The following is a 25,156-nucleotide window of genomic DNA, read 5'->3' as shown; positions in this document are numbered from 1 at the left end:
TTAATACTTAAAATTGTTTGCTGTTCTTTAGTACAAAATCCAGAAGTGCATGTACTTAAAGGTATTCATAATTTTTTTTGTGTGTGGAAGAATGATGACTTTATTTATAGCAACCCATTGCAGTTCCACATACAACCTCTGTATACAACTCAGATTTCTAAACATTTTCAACAGTGTTACTATTCAATTTCCATTACTTCTGTTATGTATAAGTATAAAACTTTTTCAACTTGTGGTTGTTTGAATAGTGCAGGTCCTTGTAGAACAATTAAATCACTTTATAATGATCTAACATCTAATAAAGCCTTGAATAGACATTTTTACTCATTAAACCCTACAAAGTGATTCCCTGTAATCATCAAAAAAGCAAAGTACTTGTTCCCACATAACTTCAGCATGACATGGAAATGCACACCTTGAATGGTTTCATCTGAGCCTCTGCAAGCACTCTACCAGAGTTACATCCTCAACCCAGAAGTGTTAATATTACTAGGGGCCAGAGATGTAGGTCATCAATAGAGCACCTGCTTAGCATGCGCAAGTCTCAGAATTCAACCCCCAGCACTGCCGAAGAAAAATACAGAAGTGTTACTGATATTTTAGTGTAACTTGGTAATTAAAAAAAAAAAAATCTGTTCTTCTATTTACTGACTCCTAATTTGTGCCCACCACCTAAAAAGTTTCTTCGAAGAAAATTTGTTTGTCCTTGTTGACAGTAAACCTAGTCTTATATTCAGTTCCGTTTATTAAAAAGTGCCTTCTATGATGGACATGTTGTTTAAACTCATAGACCCTATTAAATAGTGGGGTTTGTTTTTATTTTTATTTTTGCAGCACCGGGGATTGAACCCAGGGGCACTCTACCACTGAGGTACATCTCCAGATCTTTTTATTTTTTTGAGATAGGGTCTCACTAGGTTGCCAAGGCTAACCTCAGACTTGTGATCCTCCTGCCTCAGGGTTGCTGGGATTACAGGTATGCATCACCTACGATGCCTGGCTGAATAGTCCTATATTTAAATGGTCAAAAAGTAGTAGAAATTAGTTATCAAAGATGCAGTTTCTCTAGCGGGGGATATAGATCAGTTGGTAGAGTGCTTGCCTTCCATGCACAAGGCCCTGGGTTCAGTCCCCAGCACCATGCATGCAAAAATGTGCATCTCTTCTTTCAAAGTAGAAGGGTCACTATTTAAGTTACAATTATTGGGCTGGACGTGGAGGTGCACACCTATAATCCCAGCAGCTCAGAAGGCTTAGGCAGGAGGATTGCAAGTTCAAAGCCACTCTCAGCAACTCAGTGAGACCCTGTCTCTAAATAAAATAATAAAAAGGGCTGGGGATATGGCTCAGTGGTTAAGCACCTCTGGGTTCAATCCTCAGTACCAAAAAAGAAATAAGTAAATTAGAATTATGCATTTTTATTTAATGGTATAAAATGGATTATGGTTTTAAAATATGGATGATAGTCTTATGAAAAGTAAAACCGATATAATTTATTTTACAAATGTGTGTGGAAAAAATTTTTTTAGGAGAACCCTCAATCAAAAGAAGCTTGTTAAATGAATTTGACAGGATAATAGAAAATCAAGAAAAATCCTTAAAGACTTTGAAAAGCACTCCAGATGGTAAAATTTGCTTTTTATTCATATCTTTCCCACCTCTGTAGGTCCTATTATAGTATTCTTAGTTATCTTTCTCAGTTCTTTTTGGTATATGTAACAGAAAAGACTTACAATGTGGTTTAATTTTTATATTTTTTCTTGTTTGTTTATATCTTGTTCATTAAGTGAACTTTTCCTTCATAATACCTAGTATAATGGGAATGTTGTGTGGAATTGGAAAGTGTGAAATGATTATAAAAATCACTTTTTGATTTAAAAAAACATAAAAATTAAATTTAAAACTATTAGTAGTATAATAATTTAAAGCTCAGGTTCTAGAATCCAGTCAGGATTTTGATCACCAGCATTCCACCAAAATCAGTCTTTCCTAAGTTATTTTGCCAAATCCAGTGAGCATTTTTCTTTCTTTCTTTCTTTTCTTTCTCTTTCTTTCTTTCTTTCTTTCTTTCTTTCTTTCTTTCTTTCTTTCTTTCTTTCTTTCTTCCTTTCTTTCTTTCTTTCCCTTTCTTTCTTTCTTTCTTTCCCTTTCTTTCTTTCTTTCTTTCTTTCTTTCTTTCTTTCTTTTCTTTCTTTCTTCTTTCTTTCTTTCTTCTTTCTTTCTTTCTTTCTTTCTTCTTTCTTTCTTTCTTTTCTTTCTTTCTTCTTTCTTTCCTTCCTTCCTTTCTTCTTTCTTTCTTTCTTTCTTTCTTTCTTTCTTTCTTTCTTTCTTTCTTTCTTTCTTTCTTTCTTTCCCTTTCTTTCTTTCTTTCTTTCTTTCGGTAGTTGTAGATGGACAACATGTCTTTATTGTATTTGTTTATTTTTATGTAGTGCTAAGGATCAAACCCAGTGCCTTGCACATGCTAGACAAGCACTATGCCACTGAGCTACAGCCCCAGCCCCTCCAAGTGGGCACTTCTTAGTCCTTATTTACCTACGTCTCAGCCACATGGACTGTAGTTGATCATCTCTCAGCCTACCGTAGTCTCTTCATTCTCTCCCTACATGGCCACTCTTTCACAGTCTTCTTTATGATTCTTTCTTATTTTTTTCTTACTCTAAACAGGAGTGCCCCAGGTATCCTTAGATCTCTTCTGTGTCTAAACTTCAGTGACTATCCGTTTTATCTTGTAGCTTACCCTGTCCCTGAACTCCAGAGTCATTCATTTGCCTACTTGACACATCTCTCCTTGGATTACTAAATATGCATCTCAAAGTCACTGATGAACTCCATTTCATCCTGGCTCCAAACTTACTCTCTTGTCTTTCCTTTCTCAATAAGGGGCAGTGCATTCTGCCATTCAATTATACAAAAACCTTGATATTATCTTTTACTGTTTTATTTCCTCATTGTTGACATCCAACCCGTCAATAAGTCCTGTAGGTTCTATTTTCAATAAGACAAGAATTCTCTGAACTCAGTGGTAAAAAAATTGGTTTTCAGATTCTTTTGCTCTTTACACATTTATTAGCCAGTATTCAGCAAAGAACTTTATATAAACAAGTGAGAGGTAAAATATGCCATAAGCACTGTATGTCTTTACAAAAAGGAAGCATTCATTCTGATGTTTAAATTATCCCAATTTTGGAAATAGAAACCTCTTCAAACTATTTCCCAAGGTTTACTTTTTTTGTTTTGTTTTGTTTTGTTTTTGCAGTGCTGGGGATTGAACCCAGGGCCTTGTGCTTTTGAGGCAGGTTTTTGTTTTTTTTTTTTTAAATACATGTGTTAATTAATCTTTGAGCATTCCTTGCTTTTTATTGCCAGTATCACAAAAAGATTTCCTAGAATCCTGCAATTTCCCTTCTGCAGTGCTAGAATTATCTTTCTTTGAAGATCCTCTCAGTAGTTTCTTAAAAAAGAGATTTGGGTGCTAGATATGATATTGCTGCTGGTATTATTGTTTTTTTTTTTAATGTTTATATTTTGGTTCCTAATAACATTTGCATGTTTATTTGCTGTATCCTAGAGCTTTTCTATCTCAGAACCTCTTTATAGTCTTAAAAATTGAGGACCTGAGGAACATTGATTTGAATGAATTATATATCTATTGATAAGTACCATTAACGTACCAAATTAAAATTGAGAATTTTTAATATTTGCAGTATCATGCATTGGTCATATGTAAGATGTTAGTTCACTGAGTTGACACATTTTATTATATAGTTTTAATGACTTTGTGACATCACTGATCTGATCTAAAAAAGTCTAAGTATTAGAAAACTGTCAAGATTACATAGCCAGATACAGTTTTCCACAATTCTGATTTTCATGTAAAATCTTGAATTTTTCCACTGGCAACAATATTGTCATTTGTTTTTCTTGATAAACTCATTTCATTCATTTCTGAAAAAATGTCTGCTGAATACCCAAGTGTGAATAACTGCAATTTGTTGGCTGTTCTTGCAAGTAAAAATGTTAATTCTTTGAAGAAATGTCATGACTGTACAACTCTGCTCAATCATGAAAGTGCATTTTCTTGAGACAGTGGGACAATAAAGTATGTTTTAGAATACAGTGAAAAAGACGTGTAACATCTTAGGATTAGTATTATGACAGTTTGACAACTTCAATCCTCTTAGCACTCCTTAGGGTTCCATTTCCAGCCTTTGAGAATCAAGGAGAATTCTTTGTAGTTCTTGTCTTTAGCTATACCCTTAATACATTCTTAATATATCATCAAGGATATATAATCAAAGTACTGTGTTCAAATGTCAGTAAAAATAATTCTATATACGTTTAGTTTGATAATTAGGTTAGATTTGTATCCATTTGTTTTCTTTATTGTTATTGAACATCTGAATAAATAACATACTGTATTTCACTGCATAATCCTTACCACCACATAATTGTCACATCCTGTTTTTTCAGTCCAAAAATTGGTTTATAATCTTTCATCACATAATTGTCACATGGTATAGATCTGTTCTTCACTCCACTTAAAAAATATATAGCAGCAATATGTTCAATACTTGCATACGGACATGCATTTGTCTTCTCCCGCACTTCAAGTTGTGAGCCTAGAATTCTTGGGGCACATGCACAGTCAGTATATTTCCAAAAGCCAACTTGCGAGGTTTGTCTAGAGCACTGCAGTATTCTGGTAAATACTTCTTAGTGGTGCTGAGCACAGCAAGTGAGATAACTAAACCAATGATAGCAGCAGAGAATCTTGGACATAGAAGATAAAGTTTTGTAGTTCATACTTTGCAATACTGTAGTAAATTTTCTCAAGTATTTCAATTGTAATGCACAAATCAATGTCTAATGTGTTAACTTTTTTTTTTCAGACCAGAAAATTGTTTGCTAAACTGTTATGAAAAAATTATGTGCATTGATTTGGACTGTTCATTTTTTTCCCCTTGGGGTTTTTATTTATTTATTTATTTATTTATTTATTTAATTTTGCAGTACTGGGGATCGAACTCAGGGCCTTGTGCTTGCGAGGCAAGCACTCTACCAGCTGAGCTATCTCCCCAGCCCTGGACTATTCAGTTTTAACATATGTTCACAAGTATTCCATGCATCATAATCATGCAGCAGAGACAGTTTAGTAGTAAATGATTTTTAAGTAATACCAGAACAGTTAAAAAAAAAAAAATTCTCATGATAGTCATACCCCATTTATTTACCAAAAAACTTAGCATAAATTCTGTGACTATTATGCAATGAAATATAGTATTTACATAATTCATTTGCAAACACTATAGAAAGATACTTGGTGAAGTCAGTTCTGTCCTTATCACTCCATGCTCTTCACCACTTTCTCCACCTCTTGGCTCCCTTTTTTTTTTTTTTTTTTTTTTTTAAATAATTTTGGTACTGGGGTTGAAATCAGGGCCTTGTGCATGCTAGGCAAGCACTCTCCCACTGAACTGAGCCGTAGCCCTTGGTCACTTTTTAAATAGTTTTTAGTTTATCCTTTTGAGGATTTCTTCTTGTAAAAATAAGTATGTGCTCCTACTGACTTTCTTTTTTCCTCAAAAAGACAAAAAAACACACACACTATTTTTACTTTGTTTTGCTTAAAAATTTGTCTGGGGATCACTCTTTAGTGAGTATGTAGAGATCTTTCTCATTCTTTTTTATGGTTACATGGTATTTGATCATATGGCTGTATCAGTATATATGACTTTATTCAGTCAATCCCCTATTAATGGCTTAATTAATTAAAAGTTTACTAAGTATAAATCATATACCAAGAATGAATAATATCCAAAGCTTTGCTTCTAAACTTCTGTAAGACTAAATTTTAAATTTGATATTTACTTTGGAGTTACCTAATACCTTTGAGTTAGGATTGTTATCATCAGCTGACTAAATTTATAACTGATTCTCTTTATGTTTGTACTATGAGTTGTTTGGTATACAGCTATTAACAATTTGAGAATCGAGTCATTTCTTTTGATAGTTACTGAATATCTATGATATGCATTGAAAAGTTAAAAGTATAATTATTCAATCAAATTTTGTATAATTATTTACAGTAAGAGATGTAACAAGCAAATAGAAAATAAAATCTCCCATTGTATTTTTGTTGATAATGAAAAATAATTTTCTTTCTAGGTACAATAAACGATAGAAGATTATTTACCCATCACATTTCTTTAGAGCCAATTATCTGTGGACCCTCTTGGTGAGATATATTTACATTTTTAAAAAATTTTACTAATAAGGGAAAAATGTGGCTTTGGGAATTATATCTAAAATTAATGCACTAATATGCAGTAAGAAGTTAATACTTACCTTTTTGAAAGCCTGCATCAGGATTAAATAATTCAGTACTTTAGTATTATTTTATAGTGCAGTTTATACCATTATTTTATTTTTTTAGTTTCATGGCAGCTTTGTAAAGTAGACAAACTGATTATATTCTAATTTTGTGGATGATGTACTGAGGTCAAAAAGGATTAAGGAAATATTCAAAATAATTAACAAAAGATGGCAGATATTGAAGATATCCTTTTATTTCTCCTTCTTCTCTAAACCCTACTAATATTACCAAGAGAATTATTTTTAACTTGTAATTCCTAAGAACTCTGATCAAAAGAAACAAATACCAAAAGTTTGAAAGCCAAAAACGTGAATGACTTAGTAAACCTAAGAAAACTAAAACTTGACATTAGAGCAAACAGAGAAACTACCCAGTTTACCCAAACAACCTGAAAGACTCAAATTAGCAGCAACATGTATTTCTCTTGATAAAGTAGAAGTAGTAAGATTAGTTAAAATTCTGTTTAAGAACCATCTTGTTCCCCTCCCCTGTTGCTGTCAGGCATTTATTGCTCCTTCCCTTACCTGTTGAGTCAATTAGAGTATAGGTGATAATGAATATTAGCTTGAAGTAGAAATAAGGCTGAGAAAATTATGTTTTAAGGGCAAGCGAGACTTTCGGCCTACATAAAGAGGCACTCAAAAAAATGTATAAACAGGTGGAGGAGAGAGGTAGGATAATATTTGAAAGAGTGGCCTGGGGTTTATGGCCTAGTGGTAGAGCGCTTGCCTAGCACATGTGAGGCACTGGGTTTGATCCTCAGCACCATATAAAAAAGTAAAGTAAATAAAGTTAAAAAAAAATTTAAGAAAATATTTGAAAGAGTAAGGCTCCTGAGTAGAATGACTTATTAGACGGGGTCAAGAGTTCTGGTAAAGGAAGAAGCCAGAGAGGATGGGCAGATATTTCCCTGGTAAAGGCTGTAAGAATGGAGTCCTGTGGTAGAACTGAAGGAGACACACACTGAGAAGATCCACTTTTGACACTGTATTGTGCTCATAGTATTACATAGATTGTAAAGTCAAAGGCTAGGAATCAATGTGTACAAACAGTTATAACCTAGAAAAATACGGTATTGTTTTGGAATGATAACCATGATGAATGCAAAACAATTACCTGAATAGAATTTCCATGTAGCATTTGAGGGTCTGCAAAAATGGCATATACCTAAACATGTGTAGGTGCACCTTTATAGCTTATTAATCAGACTTAAATATTCTCTCCCCAATGTAGCACAACTAAGGAACAGCAAGGAATCCAGAAACCAAATTTTACTGTACCTGGTCAGAAATTTCTGTCTAAATCTCATCTTTATGAACATCTGACTTCAGAAAAATCTCCAAGCAATTTGCCAATTTCAGAACAACCACTCTTTAAAGATCCTGCTGCAAGAAATGAAAAAATGAGACACTCAATTGCTACACGCAAATCAACCAAAGTCTTTGTCCCACCTTTCAAAACTAAATCACAGCTTTTCAGAGATGAACATTGTGTTGCCAAGAATATTAATTTGGGTGAAAACAAACAAAAACAAAAAAACACAGATGAACATGGCTCATGTGATAAGGAAAATAATATTAATGACAGTGAGATTCATCAGTTTAACAAACACAGCAGCGACCAAGCAACAACTATAATTTTCACAAACTGTGAAAAAGAATCTTTAGGTTTGTAAGATAATTTGTGTGACCCATTTTTGCCTTTTGGTTATTAGATATTTCTTGTTTTAAGTTATATTCTTGAAGGGTTTCCCCATTTTGTGGTGATTAATAATTTCAGAACCTTTTTTAATGCTTTAGATTTTCTAAATCCAAAGATTAGGTTTAAATTATTCCAATGTTTTGTTTTGTTTTCCCCAAAGAACTTGTGAACTTCCTTGTTTAAAAAAAAAAAAAGACTTTTAGACACACAATTCAGAACTGTTTCTCATGGAATATATTTTATCATGCTACTACTTTTCTTCCAAAGTTGAGATAAAAGTAATAGATATATTTCTGTTCTTTGTATACAACTTGACAAGTTGACATTTTATTATCCCTGAAGATTTAAAAGTGATCAGGGCTCTTTTTCTCAACGCATGTAAAATTAGAGTAAATTTTTATACTTAATTTTATAGAGCTGAGGTTGCACTTTGTAAATTTACATTTTTATTTTTTGCTAATTATTTGGTCTTTAACAGATTTAATTACAAGCCTTCAGAATGCCCGAGATAAGCAGGATATGCGAATTAAAAAGAAACAAGGGCAACATATCTTTCCACAGCCAGGCAGTCTGTATCTTGCAAAAACCTCGGCTCTGCCTCGAATCTCTCTGAAAGCAGCAGTAGGAGGCCAAGCTCCCTCTGCATGTTCTCACAAACAGGTACGCTTTTGTCTATAATACTGGTATCTTCTTTAGCACCCTTCCACTAACAGTTTAAGTTTGGGCAAATTGTTTAAGAATGAACAAATTAGTGCCTGAATGGATGAATGAAATCATTGTGCTTCCTAATCCATCCACGTACCTCGAAGCCTCCCTCTCTGCCAGGTATGCCTTTCCTTACCAAAGTGGTCTGGGCTTCAAAACTCCTTTTTCTCTTTCCCCTTCAAATCTTACTTATTTCATTGCCGTAAGTGCTCTCATTTAAGCATTAGGGGATTAGTAGTCACCTTAAATTTAAAGTGAATAACTCATAGCCCTGAACTTCTGAAGGCTATTTACATTTTTAAAAGAGTAGTAGTTAAGCTACTACTGTCCAGGTAGAATTTTTCACAATGAAAAAATGGAAATAATATTAATGGCTCACATTTATTGAGCCTTTTCTATGCACTGAGCACTCAGCATTTTGCGTGCTTTGTTTCTATCTTGCTCAGTGCTCACAATCACCCTGAATGAAAAATACCTTTATTTTGTCCATCATTTTGCAAATGAGAGAACTGAAACACAGAGAGGGTTAAGTAACTCCCCAGAGTCATGTAACTAGAAAATTAAAGAGCCAGAATTCCAAATCAAAGGTCTGACCCCTGAGTGAAGCCCTGAACAAAGGAGCAGACATGTTGGGTTAAGCATGCTGGGGTAACTTCCTGAAACTGGGCCAGGCCTCAGTAATGCTGGCACTCTTCCCTGTTCTCCTCCTCCCTTACTTTTGAACTCAAGAGATTTCATTCGTTGTTTCTTTATCCCCACAATGCCTTCCTGTGGCATTTTTAGCATGAAGCTTATACACAGGGAATAAAAATGGGGTTGGGGCTATAGCTCAGTGGTAGAGCACTTGCCTAGCACGTGTGAGGCACTGAGTTAGATCCCTAGCACCACATAAAAATAGCTAAATGAAACAAGGTTATTGTGTTCATCTACAACTAAGAAAGAAAATTTTAAAAAAAAAATCATAGCCTTTTAAAAAGTACAGCAGGCTCTTGAATGTTTAGGTTGTTTATAGTACGTTAAAATTTGCTTCTAGCTAAGAAGTTTTTTTTTCTTTTTTTTTTGTTGTGTTTTTGTTTTTGTTTTGATGTTTATGTGGTGGTGAGGATCAAGCCCAGGGCCTTTGCTAAGCAGTCTACCACTGTGCTCAACCCCCAGCACAGTTTAATATTTCATACTGAATAGTTTAGTACTTAAATGAAAAATTCTTGGCAAATTCAGTTTTGACTTATTACAGTTGTTTTTATTCTACAAAACGTTTATTGTTTATTTATTATCAATTTTTTCTACTGTTTATTTTGTGCAGCTCTATATGTATGGTGTTTCTAAACATTGCATAAAGATTAACAGCAAAAATGCAGGGTCTTTTCAGTTTCACACTCAGGATTATTTTGGTAAGGAAGATTTATGGGCTGGAAATGGAGTGCAGTTGGCTGATGGTGGATGGCTCATACCCTCCAATGATGGAAAGGCTGGAAAAGAAGAATTTTACAGGTATTGTATGCAAAATGATTTTGTGTTAGTTTTTTATATACTATAATTTCTATAAAGTTGACTGGAAATCAGTTTTTTATACAATTAATCATGTTAAGTGTATTGTGATTTAGTAGGCATTCTGTTAAAATCTTATGAAAAGTGAACATGGTTTTCCTGGGATTTAATGAATTGGGTTTTCTTGAATTGACTTTTTCTTGTGCATTTACAAAATTAAAGTTGATAAGTTATATCTGAATTGGACTTATCCACATACATGCACATTTATGTCGTATTCTTTTTCATTATTTATTTTAATAAGTATAAAATATAGACACTAAAAGTTAAACAGAAATATTTAAATATCATACCAAATAACTAGAAAAATCTCAGTGCTCTAAAACATCAATAATTTAGGAACTCTATAACTGCTTTTGAGTCTAATGTTTACACAAACATAATTTTGCCATTAAGATGTATCACCTCTTGCCAAATGCAAAAGATGGGACTTCTTTCTGTAGAACCCTTATTTTTAAAAATTTCTTCATCCTTCCAAAATTAATAGTCTTGAGAACAAGGTAAAATATTTTTTCCCGAAGATATTTTTGACTTTTTTGGATTATAAATTTAAAGCAGGAACCCTGTTTACCATGCCATGCATGTATCTTACATAACAAACATCTGCTGCACCTTCTAGTAGGAAAAGTTTAGTAAAACCGTTGTATTATTTTCATGTACTAAATAGAATGCATAACCTGGAGCTTGAGTGATTGCCCTATAGTCAAGTGGTCAGGGTTCATAGTGTTGGGGCACTTATGGGTTGTCTTTGGATCAAGCAGTGAATACTTATTGTGTATCTACTGTGTGCCAAGTACTATTCTGGACACTTGTCATAACAAAGCAAAACAAAAAGATCCTTGTTTTAATGAGTCATGCATTCTGGTGGGGGCGGAAGATACAAAAAATTTTTAAAATAGCGACTAATTTCTAGGTTGGAAGGTGTAAGTACTATGGAAACAGATAAAGCTGGACAGGTGGTAGGGGAAAAAGCTATTTTATGCTGATACATGTCATTCAGTAAAGAGGGAAGAAACTGATGATGCAGGAGAGGAGGCATTTCCTAGGTGAATGGCCATGATGGGGCGACAGGGCAGGAGCTGGTACACAGACAGCAGAAAGGACACAGGTGCTGTGGTGAGTAGGTGTGAGGGGAGGCTTGTGGAAGTTCTCTTTTGAGAATTCCTGTTGTCTTAGGGCTTAGAGTGAATGAAGGAAAGGAGGAGGAGTTAGAGGTAGAGAAGAGAGGTAATGCTCAAGGAAGCACCAGGACTAGGGAAGGGTGTGCTCCGGTGTGTTTTAAAAGCGTTCTCTTTTTTTTGTGATACTGATGATTGAACTCAGGGGCACTTTACCACTGACCCACATCCCAGCTCTTTTTATTTGAGACAGGATCTCACTAAGTTTCTGAGTCTGACTTTGAACTTAGATCCTCCTGCCTCAGCCTCCAGAGTGGCTTAGGCATGTGCCACCACCCCTGGCTTAAAAATATTCTCTAATAAGAAAAGTAATCTAAAATATAACCATTTTAAATAAGCAATCTCGTTTTCCAGCAACAACTCTATATGTGTTGAAAGCGTTGTATTGACTATTCTGTTAAGTGGAGTTTTTATTAGTATACTATTTTGATACATATTAAATAATTTTCTAAAATTCTGTTACTTCTAGATCATATGGGCATTCATTAAACTTTTGGGATCATCTTGCACAATGTAGTTGTGCAAACTACAAAGAATAGTTGTAGTTGTTGAACTTAATATCATCCTGTGTGGTTGTTATCTTATTATTCTACATTTATTTGTTCAGGGCTTTGTGTGACACCCCAGGTGTTGACCCAAAACTTATTTCTAGAGTTTGGGTCTATAATCACTACAGATGGATTATATGGAAACTGGCAGCTATGGAATTTGCTTTTCCTAAGGAATTTGCTAATAGATGCCTAAATCCAGAAAGGGTGCTTCTTCAACTAAAATACAGGCAAGTTTAAAGTATTAAATTAAGTAATCATATAGTGGTATAATTCAGATTTTTGCTCTGTGACTTCTTTGTTAAAGGTGGTGCTTGAGCCAGTTCCCATCCCACCTTGCCGTTCATGTTGTATAGAGCTGTTCTCTGGTCATTACTCAGACCAACTTAAGAGAGATCACCGACTCATACATTACCTCTTGTTTTTCTCTTCCCCCAAATCCCTCTTCAATCTCTTGGCATATGAGAATATGACTAATTTGATCAATTTTTCCGATATTGATAATAAAGCATTTTTGTATTTTTAAATTTTAGTATTCATATTTTAACAATATAAAAATGTATTTCTACCCCCAAAATTTTCAGGTATTTTATCAGTATTGCTTTGCTAAATTAAGTTTATTCCCAGTTATTCAGTGACTTCATTTATAGTGTAATTCTAGAGAAATTCCGAAAACAGGCGTTTTCTTTTCATATTTAGATATGATATGGAAATTGATAGAAGCAGAAGATCAGCTATAAAAAAGATCCTGGAAAGGGATGATACAGCTGCAAAAACACTTGTTCTCTGTGTTTCTGACATCATTTCATCCATCACCGATATATCTGAAACTTCTAGCAATAAAACTAGTGGTGCAGATGCCAAGAAAGCGGCCATTATTGAACTTACAGATGGATGGTATGCTGTCAAGGCCCAGTTGGACCCTCCCCTCTTAGCCCTCTTGAAGAATGGGAGACTAGCTGTGGGTCAGAAGATTGTTATTCATGGAGCAGAATTGGTGGGCTCTCCTGATGCCTGTACACCTCTTGAAGCCCCAGAATCTCTTATGTTAAAGGTAAATTAAATTAATGCACACTGGATAAGAATCAAGTCACTGACTCATTTAAATTCAAGAGAGGTTGTATACTTAAAATCTTAAATTTACTTACGTTTAGTAAAATTGCTGTATTTCTTGAAAATGTCCTGACAATGTAAGAGGCAGATTTGTCTTGTTTAGGGGAAAGCCAGAGATATTTCTTGAGCTAAATATAGTTCCAATTAAAAATACCTTTGGTCTCTGTGTGTATTTTAAACTATACAACAGGATATTGTCATGTCATATTGAATGGTGGAAGCATTGCCATTAGAAGTTACGGATGATATTGCACATACAGGCTGGGCACCTGTAATCCCAGCCACTCGGGAGGATGAGGCAGGAGGATTGAGAGTTCAAAGCCAGCCTCAGCAAAAGCGAGGTGCTAAACAACTCAGTGAGACCCCATCTCTAAGTAAAATACAAAAAGGGGCTGGGGATGTGGCTCAGTGGTTGAGTGCCCCTGAGTTCAATCTCTGGTACCAAAAAAAAAAAAAAAATATATATATATATATATATTGCACATATAGGTTCACTGATGAGGTAACCTTGTAGAAAATTTACTTCTGTTGAATGCTGCATCTCTAATTCAGGGAGAATTTCATAAATTAAACATTTTTAAGGTAAAGAGATTTTATTTGGCCTTTCATCAGTCCAAAACAGGCTTTTGTTTTTTTGTTACTTAGAATATCAAAGTTCTGATGGCTTTCATCTTCTTGTTTGTTATTTCTTTTCATCACATCAGCGTCTGTGCATAATTTTTAAACTCAAGTAATATAAGGCTTATGACCAAAACAAAAGCTAGTCCTTGCACAAATCTCTCATCCTGTTTTGTGCTTCAGAAGCAACCATTCCCAATCACATGGCTGTTTCTTTTGTTCATACTGCCTTATCTTTTCCCCTTCAGTTTAACAGTAACTGTTAACTTCCTGCTGTGCAAGGTGAAGATTAGACCTCTTACACCAACACCATCACATGTTTCTCTTCCCTATTTCCCCATACCAGTGCAGCATGATTTCTAGTGAAGTTTATGCTCAGCATTTATGTTATAATAACTATGAAAATAATTTTTTGCAACTATAACCACATTTCCTTCTTTATCATTTGTACTTTCCTTGGAGTTATTAAATGTCTTTGTTTTTACTTTTCTGCATCCTTACCACTGATTTCTTATTCTTTGTGAATGTGTGTGGGTGCATGCTCGAAACCCTATTTCCTGGATTCTGTGTGATCTTTTTAGACTTATTCCCTGATTCTAAGGACCCACAAGTTCCAGAGTCTTCTAGAAAAAGCATACTTGAAGCTTTTTGAAATCTTATAGTAAGTTCAGCTGAGTATAGAAATCTAGGTTAAAATTATTCCTTCAAGCATACCTGTGATCCCTGCAACCTGGGAGGCTGAGGCCGGAGAATCGAAAGTTTCAGACCAGCCTGCGCAAATTAGCAAGGCCCTAAGCAACTTAGTGAGCCCCTGTCTCAAAATAGAAAATAAAAAGGGCTGGAAATGTAGCTCAGTGGTAAAGCCATCCCTGGATTCAGTCCCCAAAACACAATGAATGAATGAATAAATAAATAAATAAATAAATAATTCCTTGAGAATTTTAGAAGACATTTCTTTATTAACTTCTAATACAGCTTTTACTACTAGTATAGCTTATAACTAAGTTCATTGCTATTTTTATTCTCAGTCCTTCATTATGTGGTCGGATTTTAATATTGTTTTTTCTCCAGTATTCTGAAATTTCACAGTATTCTACTTCAAATACTACTTCAGTGTCTCTCTCTCTCTCTTTTTTTAATCATTGTCTTTTTTTTTTTTTTTTTTTTTTTGTGGTGGGTTTTCAGTGTGCCCAATCTACGAACAGTCTTTTACTAAGTTTTGTGAAATTTTCTTAAAGTGATTATTTGATAATTTTCTTATTTTTTTCTGTTTCCTAATATTCGGGTACTAGACTGCCTAGATTAGTCCATAATTTTTTAGTCTCTTCCCAATCCCTTTTCTAAAATAGTTCTTAATTCTTTCTCCTCATCATTAAAGTGAATTTGTTTTTACCAGCATAATTTTTTATTTCCAGAAGACCTTCATTATTCCCTAAATGTTTTTTTGTTCTTGCTACATTTGGCTTTTGTTTTATAGGTATAATTTCTTATCTTTCTGAAGCAATTGAATAATGTTTTATTTTCATTTGTCTTTTCTGCTTTCTGCATTTTTTTTTTTTTTTTTTTTTTTTTTTTTTTGTGAAAACCTCTTTTTCTTTTTGTTTGGGTCTTTCAGATTGTAGACTTCCTTGCTGGTGATTATTTCCAGGGAAGGACTTGTCGGCTTATAGGGCAAAGAGGTGGGGATTTGGGTTTTAAATTAGAAGACTCTCAAATACCAGTGAGTATACCAAGAGGTGAGCCGGGTAAGAAAGCACCAGGGAAATTCATTGTCAGCAGAAGGATTTTCACTTCAGTTTTGTTTTCACTGTAATAACATGTCTCCCCAACCCTCATTGCATCTACCCAGTGTTCAGAGTATGGGATACGTGTGATTCAGCCTCTCCAGAACAGAGTCCCCTATTTTAGTGGGATCAGGGACAGCCACCTAACTGAGGCTGGCTTTGAACTAGAGATCCTTCTGTCTCAGCCTCCAGAGTCACTATGATTATAGAAGAGTGTCACCACTCCCAGCTGTACACTTTTCTTTTTTTTTCTTACTTTTTTACTAATCTTCTCAAGGCATTTCAAAATGAATATTTTTAAAGCAGCCCTAATAGAAAGAAAACTCTAGGAAATCTGTAATAGAATTGAGTATGTATTTAACTTCTAAGTCAGTTTTTCATTAATTTGTCCAGATTTCAGCTAACAGTACTCGACCTGCTTGCTGGTACACCAAACTTGGGTTCTTTCCTGATCCTAGACCTTTTCCTCTGCCCTTGTCATCACTGTTCAGCGATGGAGGAAATGTGGGTTGCGCTGATGTTGTTGTTCAGAGAGTATACCCTATGCAGGTAAGGTACATTCTTGAAGCTTACTGTGTATTTTCTTTCTTTTGCGATAATTTGAATGCACCCTGCCAGCTGTTTTTGTTGTTGTTGTTGTTTTAATATAACACATTATGCAGTGGATGGAGAAGACATCTTCTGGATTGTACATATTTCGCAATGAAAGAGAAGAAGAAAAGGAAGCAGCGAGATATGCAGAGGCACACCAAAAGAAACTTGAAGCCCTATTCACCAAAGTGCAAGCAGAATTTGAAGAGCATGAAGGTGAAGTGCATTATATATTACAAATTATTAGTTTTCATAACAGGAAGGTTAAAGGCTTTTAATTTTTTTTATATGTTGCTGAATTCAGTTTATTTTTTGCATGTATTTTTGTCTATATTTTTTTTAATTAAAAATCATAAATTTACATAGGGCAATGTTGTTTGATTCATTCTATTATTTTTTCCCTTCCCCCCCACCCCTCCCACCCCTCTTTTCCATCTATACAGTCCTTCCTTCCTCCATTCTTACCACCCTCCTTATCCCTAACCCTAAACCTAACCCTAACCCTAACGCTAACCCCTCCCACCCTCCATTATATGTCCTCATCCACTTATCAGTGAGATCATTCGTCCTTTAGTTTTTTGAGATTGGCATATCTCACTTAGCATGATATTCTTCAATTTCATCCATTTGCCTGCAAATGCCATAATTTTATCATTCTTCATGGAGGAGTAATATTCCACTATATATATTTGCCACAGTTTCTTTATCCATTCATCAACTGAAGGGCATCTAGGTTGGTTCCACAATCTGGCTATTGTGAATTGAGCAGCTATGAACATTGATGTGGCTATATCTCTGTAGTATGCTGATTTTAAGTCCTTTGGGTATAGGCCAAGGAGTGGGATAGCTGGGTCAAATGGTGGTTCCATTCCAAGCTTTCTGAGGAATCTCCATACTGCTTTCCAGAGTGGCTGCACTAATTTGCAACCCCACCAGCAATGTATGAGTGTACCTTTCTCCCCACATCCTCTCCAACACCTATTGTTGCTTGTATTCTTGATGATCACCATTCTAATTGGGGTGAGATGGAATCTTAGGGTAGTTTTGATTTGCATTTCTCTTATTACTAGAGATGTTAAACATTTTCTCATATATCTGTTGATTGCTTGTAGATCTTCTGTGAAGTGTCTGTTCATTTCCTTAGCCCATTCGTTGATTGGGTTATTTGTATTCTTGGTGTAGAGTTTTTTGAGTTCTTTATATGTTCTGGAAATTAGTGCTCTAAAGTATGAGTGGCAAAGATTTTTCTGCATCTATTGAAATAATCATGTGATTCTTAACTTTTAGTCTGTTGATATGGTGAATGACATTTATTGATTTCCGGATGTTGAACCAACCTTGCATCCCTGGGATAAAACCCACTTGATCGTGGTACACTATCTTTTTAATATGTTTTTGTATGTGATTTGCTAAAATTTTGTTGAATTTTTGTGTCGATGTTCATTAAGGATATTGGTCTGAAATTTTCTTTCCTTGATGAGTCTCTGTCTGGTTTAGGTATCAGTGTGATATTGGCTTCATAGAATGAGTTTGGGAGGGTTCCCTCCTCTTCTATTTCATGGAATACTTTGAGAAGTATTGGAATGAGCTCTTCTTTAAAGGTTTTGTAGAACTCGGCTGAGAACCCATCTGGTCCCGGACTTTTCTTTGTTGGTAGGCTTTTGATGACCTCTTCTATTTCATTGCTTGAAATTGATTTATTTAAGTTGTGTATGTCCTCCTCGTTCAGTTTAGGTAATTCATATGTCTTCTAGAAACTTGTTGATGTCTTCGAGGTTTTCTGTTTTGTTGGAGTATAGATTTTCAAAATAGCTTCTAATTATGTTTTGTATTTCATTCGTGTCTGTTGTGGTATTTCCTTGTTCATTCCGAAGTTTAGTAACTTGAGTTTTCTCCCTTTGTCTTTGTTAGTGTGGCTAAGGGTTTATCAATTTTGTTTATTTTTTCAAAGAACCAACTATTTATTTTGTTAATTTTTCCGATTGTTTCTTTTGTTTCAATTTCGTTGATTTTGGCTCTGATTTTAACGATTTCCTGCCTTCTTCTACTTTTGCTGTTGGTCTGCTTTTCTTTTTCTAGGGCTTTGAGCTGTAGTGTTAAGTCATTTATTTGTTGATTTCTACTTCTTTTGTTGAATGCGCCCCATGAAATAAATCTTCCTCTAAGTACTGCTTTCATAGAGTCCCAGAGATTTTGATATGATGTGTCTTTGTTCTCGTTTACTTCTAAGAATTTTTTTATTTCCCTCCTGATGTCTTCTGTTATCCATTCATCATATAATAGTGTATTATTTAATCTCCAGGTATTGGAGAAGTTTCTGTTTTTTATTCTGTCATTTATTTCTGATTTCAATCCATTATGATTTGATAGAGTACAAAGTAGTATCTCTATCTTCTTGTATTTGCTAACAGTAGCTTTGTGGCATAAAACATGGTCTATTTTAGAGAAGGATCCACGTGCTGCTGAGAAGAAAGTGTATTCGTTCTTTGTTGGATGGTATATTCTATATAAGTCGGTTAAGTCTAAATTGTTGATTGTGTTATTGAGATCTATGGTTTCTTTGTTCAATTTTTGTTTGGACGATCTATCCAGTGGTGAGAGAGGTGTGTTAAAATCGCCTAGTATTATTGTGTTGTGGTCTATTTGATTCCTGGAATTGAGAAGGATTTGTTTGACGTACATAGATGAGCCAATGTTCGGGGCATAGATATTTATGATTGTTATGTCTTGCTGATTTATGCTTCCCTTAAGCAGTATGTAATGTCCTTCTTTATCCCTTCTGACTAGTTTTGGCTTGAAGTCCACATTATCTGAAATGAGCTGGATACTCCAGCTTTTTTGCTGTGTCCGTGTGCATGGTATGTTTTTTCCCATCCTTTCACCTTTAGTCTATGGGTATCTTTTTCTATGAGATGAGTCTCTTGCAGGCAGCATATTGTTGGATTTTTCTTTTTAATCCAATCTGCCAGTCTATGTCTTTTGATTGATGAGCTCAGGCCATTAACATTCAGGGTTATTATTGTGATATGATTTGTATTCCCAGTCATTTGACTCATTTTTGTTTTTTGATATGATTTGGTTTCTCCTTTATTTGGCTATTCCTTTAGGCTAGTTCTTCCCGTTGCTGATTTGCATCGTTGTTTTTCATCTCTTCCTCATGGAATATTTTGCTGAGAATGTTCTGTAATGCTGGCTTTCTCTTTGTAAATTCCTTTAGCTTTTGTTTATCATGGAAGGATCTTATTTCATCATCAAATCTGAAAGTAAGTTTTGCTGGGTATAAGATTCTTGGTTGGCATCCGTTTTCTTTCAGGGCTTGGTAAATGTTGTTCCATGCCCTTCTAGCTTTTAGGGTCTGGATTGAAAAATCTGCTGATATTCTTATTGGTTTCCCCCTGAATATAATTTAATTCTTTTCTCTCGCGGCCTTTAAAATTCTGTCTTTATTTTGTATGTTAGGTATTTTCATAATAATGTGCCTTGGTGTGGGTCTGTTGTAATTTTGTGTATTTGGAATCCTATAAGCCTCTTGTACTTGGTTTTCCATTTCATTCTTCAGATTTGGGAAATTTTCTGATATTATTTCATTGAATAGATTGTTCATTCCTTTGGTTTGTTTCTCTAAGCCTTCCTCAATCCCAATAATTCTTAAATTTGGCCTTTTCATGATATCCCATAATTCTTGTAGATTCTGTTCATGATTTCTTACCATCTTCTCTGTTTGGTCAATTTTGTTTTCAAGATTAAATATTTTGTCTTTAATGTCTGAGGTTCTGTCTTCCAGGTGTTCTATTCTATTGGTTATGTTTTCTATGGAGTTTTTAACTTGGTTTATTGTTTCCTTCATTTCAAAGATTTCTAATTGTTTTTTTTTTCAGTATCTCTAACTCTTTATTGAAATGATCTCTTGCTTCCCCTATTTGCTCTTTTAACTGTTGATTGGTGCGATCATTTAATGCCTGCATTTGCTCTTTCATCTCCTCATTCAATGCCTGCATTTGTTCTTTCATCACCTCGTTTGCTTCCCTGATTGTTTTAATTATGTACATTCTGAACTCCCTTTCTGACATTTCTTCTGCTGTGCTGTCATTGGGTTTTATTGATATAGTATCTAGGTTTGTTTGGGACAGTTTCTTCCTTTGTTTTCTCATATTGGTCAGATGTCAGTGGAACTCTGTGATATTGCAGATTTCCTCTATTGGCTTATAGTGTCCCTTTAGATTTCCAGTATATCACCGCCCAGCCTTCAGTAGCCTGAAGTCTTGGGGTAACTTGATAATGCAGTGCTTCCAAAGAAAGCTGCCCCTAGCCTGCTACTGGTTCCAGGGCTTGGAGCTGGCTCTGTGTGAAAACGCTCTCACTGGGGGGGCCTGCTCCGAGAAGCTGGCCGTGTGGGAAGAGCCCACCACCGGAGTGAGCAGGGATACCTGGGGAAGACTCTAGCTGGCCTGCCCTACTCTAATAAGCCGCCTGAATCCGGGCCTGCCGCCCGGGCCGAGCTTCACTGGGTGGGGGAGACTCACCCCGTGGCTCTATTTTAGTCCGAGTCTCTCAATGCCTCCCCTTCTTGAATCCTGGGTTCTGGAGCGACTGGAAATGTAGTCACCCTCTAGTCCACCATCTTGGATCACCCCGTGGAAAAAGCCTGTGGCCGGAGGGGGCAGGGCTCCCTGGAGAGGTCTCTGGCTGCCCTGCCTTGGTCCCAGAGGCTGCTTGCGGGTTGGAGGTCTCCACTGGCTTGGGGACTTGTGGCTGGCTCTGTGTAGAAAGGCTCTCCCTGGGCGTCTGCTCCAAGAAGCTAGCCTAGAAAGGCGCTTCCTGCCGGAGGGAGCCGGGCTGCTTGGGGAAGTCCCTGGCTGCCCTGTCCTGGTCTCTGAAGCAACCTGCGGGCCAGAGCTCACTGTGCTGGCTCAGAAAGGCTTTTAATTTAATATTTGTAATTAAGTGAATTGTCATTGAATAATAATTAGATTTTTTTAAAATTCTGAGTCGGAATTTTTTTAAAATATTACACAGGTGCACAGATAAAGATTGAATTTATCTCAAATTATTATTGCTTATTTTCAAAACATTGACCTTTTAAAAGCTTGTAATTATCTCAGACAGTGACAGATGACATGTCCTCAGCATTTTCCAGTGCCCTTAAGTAAACTTCCTCCCAAGATTCAGGGCTGAAGTATCTAGAGAATTCTTTTGTGGTGTTAGAGAAAAAACAGCAACAAGGAGGAAACCATCAGATTATTTTTCCCTAAGGCATCTGTTACTCTTCTTCCTTAGTGTCTTTATCTACATTATATAATGTTCATTTTTGTCTTTGGAGTGGTCACTTTTCATGTATACCTAGAACAAGGACTTGTTATCCCTATGGCATCAATTTTAATAAGAAAAATTATGTCGTATAATTGAACCACATAAATTTACTTTTTCTAATATACCTTTTTTGGTTGCTCACAATTTTATAATTTCCTGCATTTCCTTATGATTTTATATTTTATTTGACTTCATATTCTATGTAAGTCTACAGAAAAATTGAACTTCCAGGATTTTATTTACTTAAAATTATTACAGCTTATACTATCTTCATAAATAATCAATAAGAGAAACCATTTTCTTAATTTATAAATTAAGTAAGCTCTACAAATGACTATTTTTTTTAACCATGAATACCAGCTTTAAATTTTCCAAGAAAAACTTTTAGCAGATAAATGGTTTTTAAAAATTTTTTAATCTCCCTTCTTTGGGTTTTTTTGTGGTTTTTTGGGGAGGCGGTGGAAGGCCTGGTTCTCTACTTTGCATTGCTTTTAAATTTTGGTTTAACTCATATGGATGCTTTTTTCCCCTAGAAAACACAACAAAACAGTGTATGCCGTCACGTGCACTAACAAGACAGCAAGTCCATGCTCTGCAGGATGGGGCAGAGCTTTATGAAGCAGTGAAGAATGCACCAGACCCAGATTACCTGGAGGTGAGCGAGTGAGAGGCAGATGACGAGCCTTGATCCTCACCCTGGAAGGCGGGAAGCTGTGGCAACCTTCTAGCCATTATGGGAAGAAATACATTGAAGTGCTGCATTTTTCAAAGGGAATGAGCACACTTCTGCCATCCCCAGTGATGGGCCAAGCCAGTGTGATGTGTTTCTGATTCTGTATCTAGTGGAGATTGGAAAAATTCATATATTTCTTTTTTTTTTTTTTTAATTTTTAGTTGTAGATGGACAAATACCTTTATCTTGTGGATTTATTTTTATGTGGTTCTGAGGATTGAACCCATTCCTCACATGTATTTCATAGTTAAGTAAACATGGTTTAAATTGCAGCAAAACTTTTTTATTTTTAAGATAAAAAATCTTCAGCACGGTGTGTTTTGTTTCCAAGTTCTTGATTTCTCAGGGCCTACTTAGGATTGTTCATCAATCTCTACCTTAAGGATACTGGGACAGGAGACTTCTAGAAGCTTTAAACTGTGTTAGAAACAGTGCAGACTTTAGAATCACAGCCTTACTATTTATTAGCTAAGAAAATTGGGAATAAAAGAGCTATAAAATGGTCATAAAATATATTGTTTTAGGATCAAATTAGATGGCATATCTGAAAGTTCTATACGTTAGTTACTATTATTAGAATGCCCACTTCACATATTAAAATAAGCAGCCTCTTAAATTAGATTTAGACACTTAGATGTCTAAAATAATTCATGCTGATTCTAGGATAACTTTGCTAGGTAGGGAAGAGGGGGAATATTTTAGGGAAATTACTGGTTGTTTATTGATTAATTTCATTTATTTGATGACAATAAATGTGAATTTATTTTTAACTTTGTTACATAGTGGGACTACAAAAAAAATACTCCATCAGTAATGTAAGCAGTGTTTTTCTGAATAGGATTCCCTCCTGTCTGAAATGTTATAACTTGGCTCTCCGTGTGAGAAGCCCATTTTAAAGTCCAAGAGGATACTTACCACAAGTTGCCAAGTTTAGGGTTTATTTGTTGAAGTTTGCATGTTCTTTGAGTTGTCTTGAAGTTAGTTTTAATTTCATCCACAAAACTTAACAAAATACTTACAAGTCTCCTTTTATAGCATTAACTGATATTTTAAGTAGGAACTAAAGGGAACAGAATGAGAGCTGGAGCTGTAAGTTCAGCCACTTGTAGCCAAACAGGTGATTCATCTCCTAGGGCCTTGTTCTCATGTTCTATCAAGTGGAAACATAAAAGTAGGTTTGTCTAAAGCACTGAGTGCATCTAATTGTATGAGAGTTGAATTAGATAAAATGATCATTGTAGAGTTCCTGAAACAGCCATCAGTTTCTAAATAGCCCTATTAAAAGAATTTGTTTGCAATGGCAATATTGAATATCATAGACATGCAGAAAATATAACAGTATTGAATAAAATTCCTAGGAGGAACAGACAGGAATTAACTGAAATTAGTGGGGAAAATGTGTCAAGGCACAGATAAAAGTGCTTGTAGCAAATGTCTGTTTCAGATTTTATCTACTATTCCAAAGAGTTGATGAAATTGAATGATAGGGGCTATGAATAAAGGTTCTTGAGTCATCCTCTTAACATGTATCCTGTGCAAGTAATTTCTTCTCTTCTGTGCCTCAGTTTCATCAACTGTAACACAGAAACAATAATAGTACCTACATTGTAGGATCATTGTGAGGACTAAACGAATTAGTATATGTACTACACACAGTAATACATGCTCAAAAATAGTGAGCTCTCCTGTTAGCCATTTATAACATAGTAGTGGCTGTTGTGATTAGAGTACATTTTAGAATTAGAGAATTTCCCCCCTCCACGCAGGGAAATTTGTCACAAGGATTCACTTTGAGGCCTCCGAAGACACTGTGTGATAAACAGTACATTAATCCATATCCTTAAAATGAACTCTAATCTGTTGTGTGTTATTCCCATTTAAAGCAATCTGATTATAGTAGGTGGGACTTTCTAGTTTGTTTTATTGATTAAGTTCATTTATTTTATGACTTAATAAATGTGAATTTATTTTTAACTTTATTACATAATGGGACTACAAAATAAATATTCCATCAGTAAATATTCCATCAGTAAAATAAAATATTTTTTTCAATATTTTAAATGGTCACAGGGTTATTTCAGTGAAGAGCAGTTAAGAGCTTTGAATAATCACAGACAGATGTTGAATGATAAGAAACAAGCACAGATCCAGTTGGAATTCAGGAAGGCCATGGCATCTGCTGAACAAGAAGAACAAGGTTTATCAAGGGATGTTACAACTGTATGGAAGTTGCGTATCGTAAGCTACAAGAAGAAAGAAAAAGATTCAGGTTAGTATGCATCTTTTTTTGTTCATATCAGTTTTGTTAAGTAGAAAAATGGCATTAGTACAAATGATTACAAATGCTAAAGTATGAAGCGAATGTATATCAGGGGAACAAAATGGACTGCCAGCACTCACAAATTAGTAATAGAATCCTTAGATCTTTATTGTCATCTGTATTTGTTTTTTCTTTTTTTCCTCCCAGTACCTGGAATTGAACCCAGGGTCATTGAATCACTAAGCCACATCCCCAGCCCTTTCTTTATGTTTTATTTTGAGACAGGACCTCCGTAAGTCCTTACGGCCTTGCCAGAGTTGCTGAGGTTGGTCTCAAATTTACAGTCCTGCCTCAGTTTCTTGAGTAGCTGGGATTACAGGTGGGCACCACTGCTCCTGGCCTATATTTGTTTTTAAACAAGAATTTTAATAATAATCAGTTCTTCCCCTTGTGTCGTCTTCATATTTCTCTAAACAGCTATGTTGAGTGTCTGGCGTCCATCATCAGACTTATATTCCCTGTTAACAGAGGGAAAGAGATACAGAATCTATCATCTTGCAACATCAAAATCTAAAAGTAAATCTGAAAGAGCTAACATACAGTTATCAGCAACAAAAAAAACCCGATACCAACAACTACCGGTAAAAACCTTTCATTTTAATTTTTCAATTTTGATAAACACATATTACTT

At 35.2% G+C, this 25,156-nt stretch overlaps 1 protein-coding gene across 6 annotated transcripts in view; it reads left to right on the top strand.

Annotated features, from left to right (window-relative positions):
* Positions 1 to 25,156, top strand: part of BRCA2 (BRCA2 DNA repair associated) — a 79,296-nt gene that overhangs the window by 38,915 nt on the left and 15,225 nt on the right. For 4 of the 6 annotated variants that reach the window (XM_079137243.1, XM_079137242.1, XM_079137247.1 and 1 more), the window contains exons 12-23: positions 1,530 to 1,625; positions 6,169 to 6,238; positions 7,610 to 8,043; positions 8,556 to 8,737; positions 10,086 to 10,273; positions 12,116 to 12,286; positions 12,756 to 13,110; positions 15,965 to 16,120; positions 16,234 to 16,378; positions 22,006 to 22,127; positions 24,276 to 24,474; positions 24,943 to 25,106. In XM_079137243.1, coding sequence (XP_078993369.1) covers positions 1,530 to 1,625; positions 6,169 to 6,238; positions 7,610 to 8,043; positions 8,556 to 8,737; positions 10,086 to 10,273; positions 12,116 to 12,286; positions 12,756 to 13,110; positions 15,965 to 16,120; positions 16,234 to 16,378; positions 22,006 to 22,127; positions 24,276 to 24,474; positions 24,943 to 25,106 — 2,282 coding nt within the window. The remainder of the gene's footprint in view (positions 1 to 1,529; positions 1,626 to 6,168; positions 6,239 to 7,609; positions 8,044 to 8,555; positions 8,738 to 10,085; positions 10,274 to 12,115; positions 12,287 to 12,755; positions 13,111 to 15,964; positions 16,121 to 16,233; positions 16,379 to 22,005; positions 22,128 to 24,275; positions 24,475 to 24,942; positions 25,107 to 25,156) is intronic. The other 2 variants (XM_079137244.1, XM_079137245.1) reach the window with 2 other exon arrangements.

This window comes from Sciurus vulgaris (assembly GCF_902686455.1).
Source record: "Sciurus vulgaris genome assembly, chromosome: 4".
NCBI lineage: Eukaryota > Metazoa > Chordata > Mammalia > Rodentia > Sciuridae > Sciurus > Sciurus vulgaris.
The sequence above is the reverse complement of the archived record's forward strand: the minus strand, read 5'-3'. Positions and strand labels throughout refer to the sequence as shown.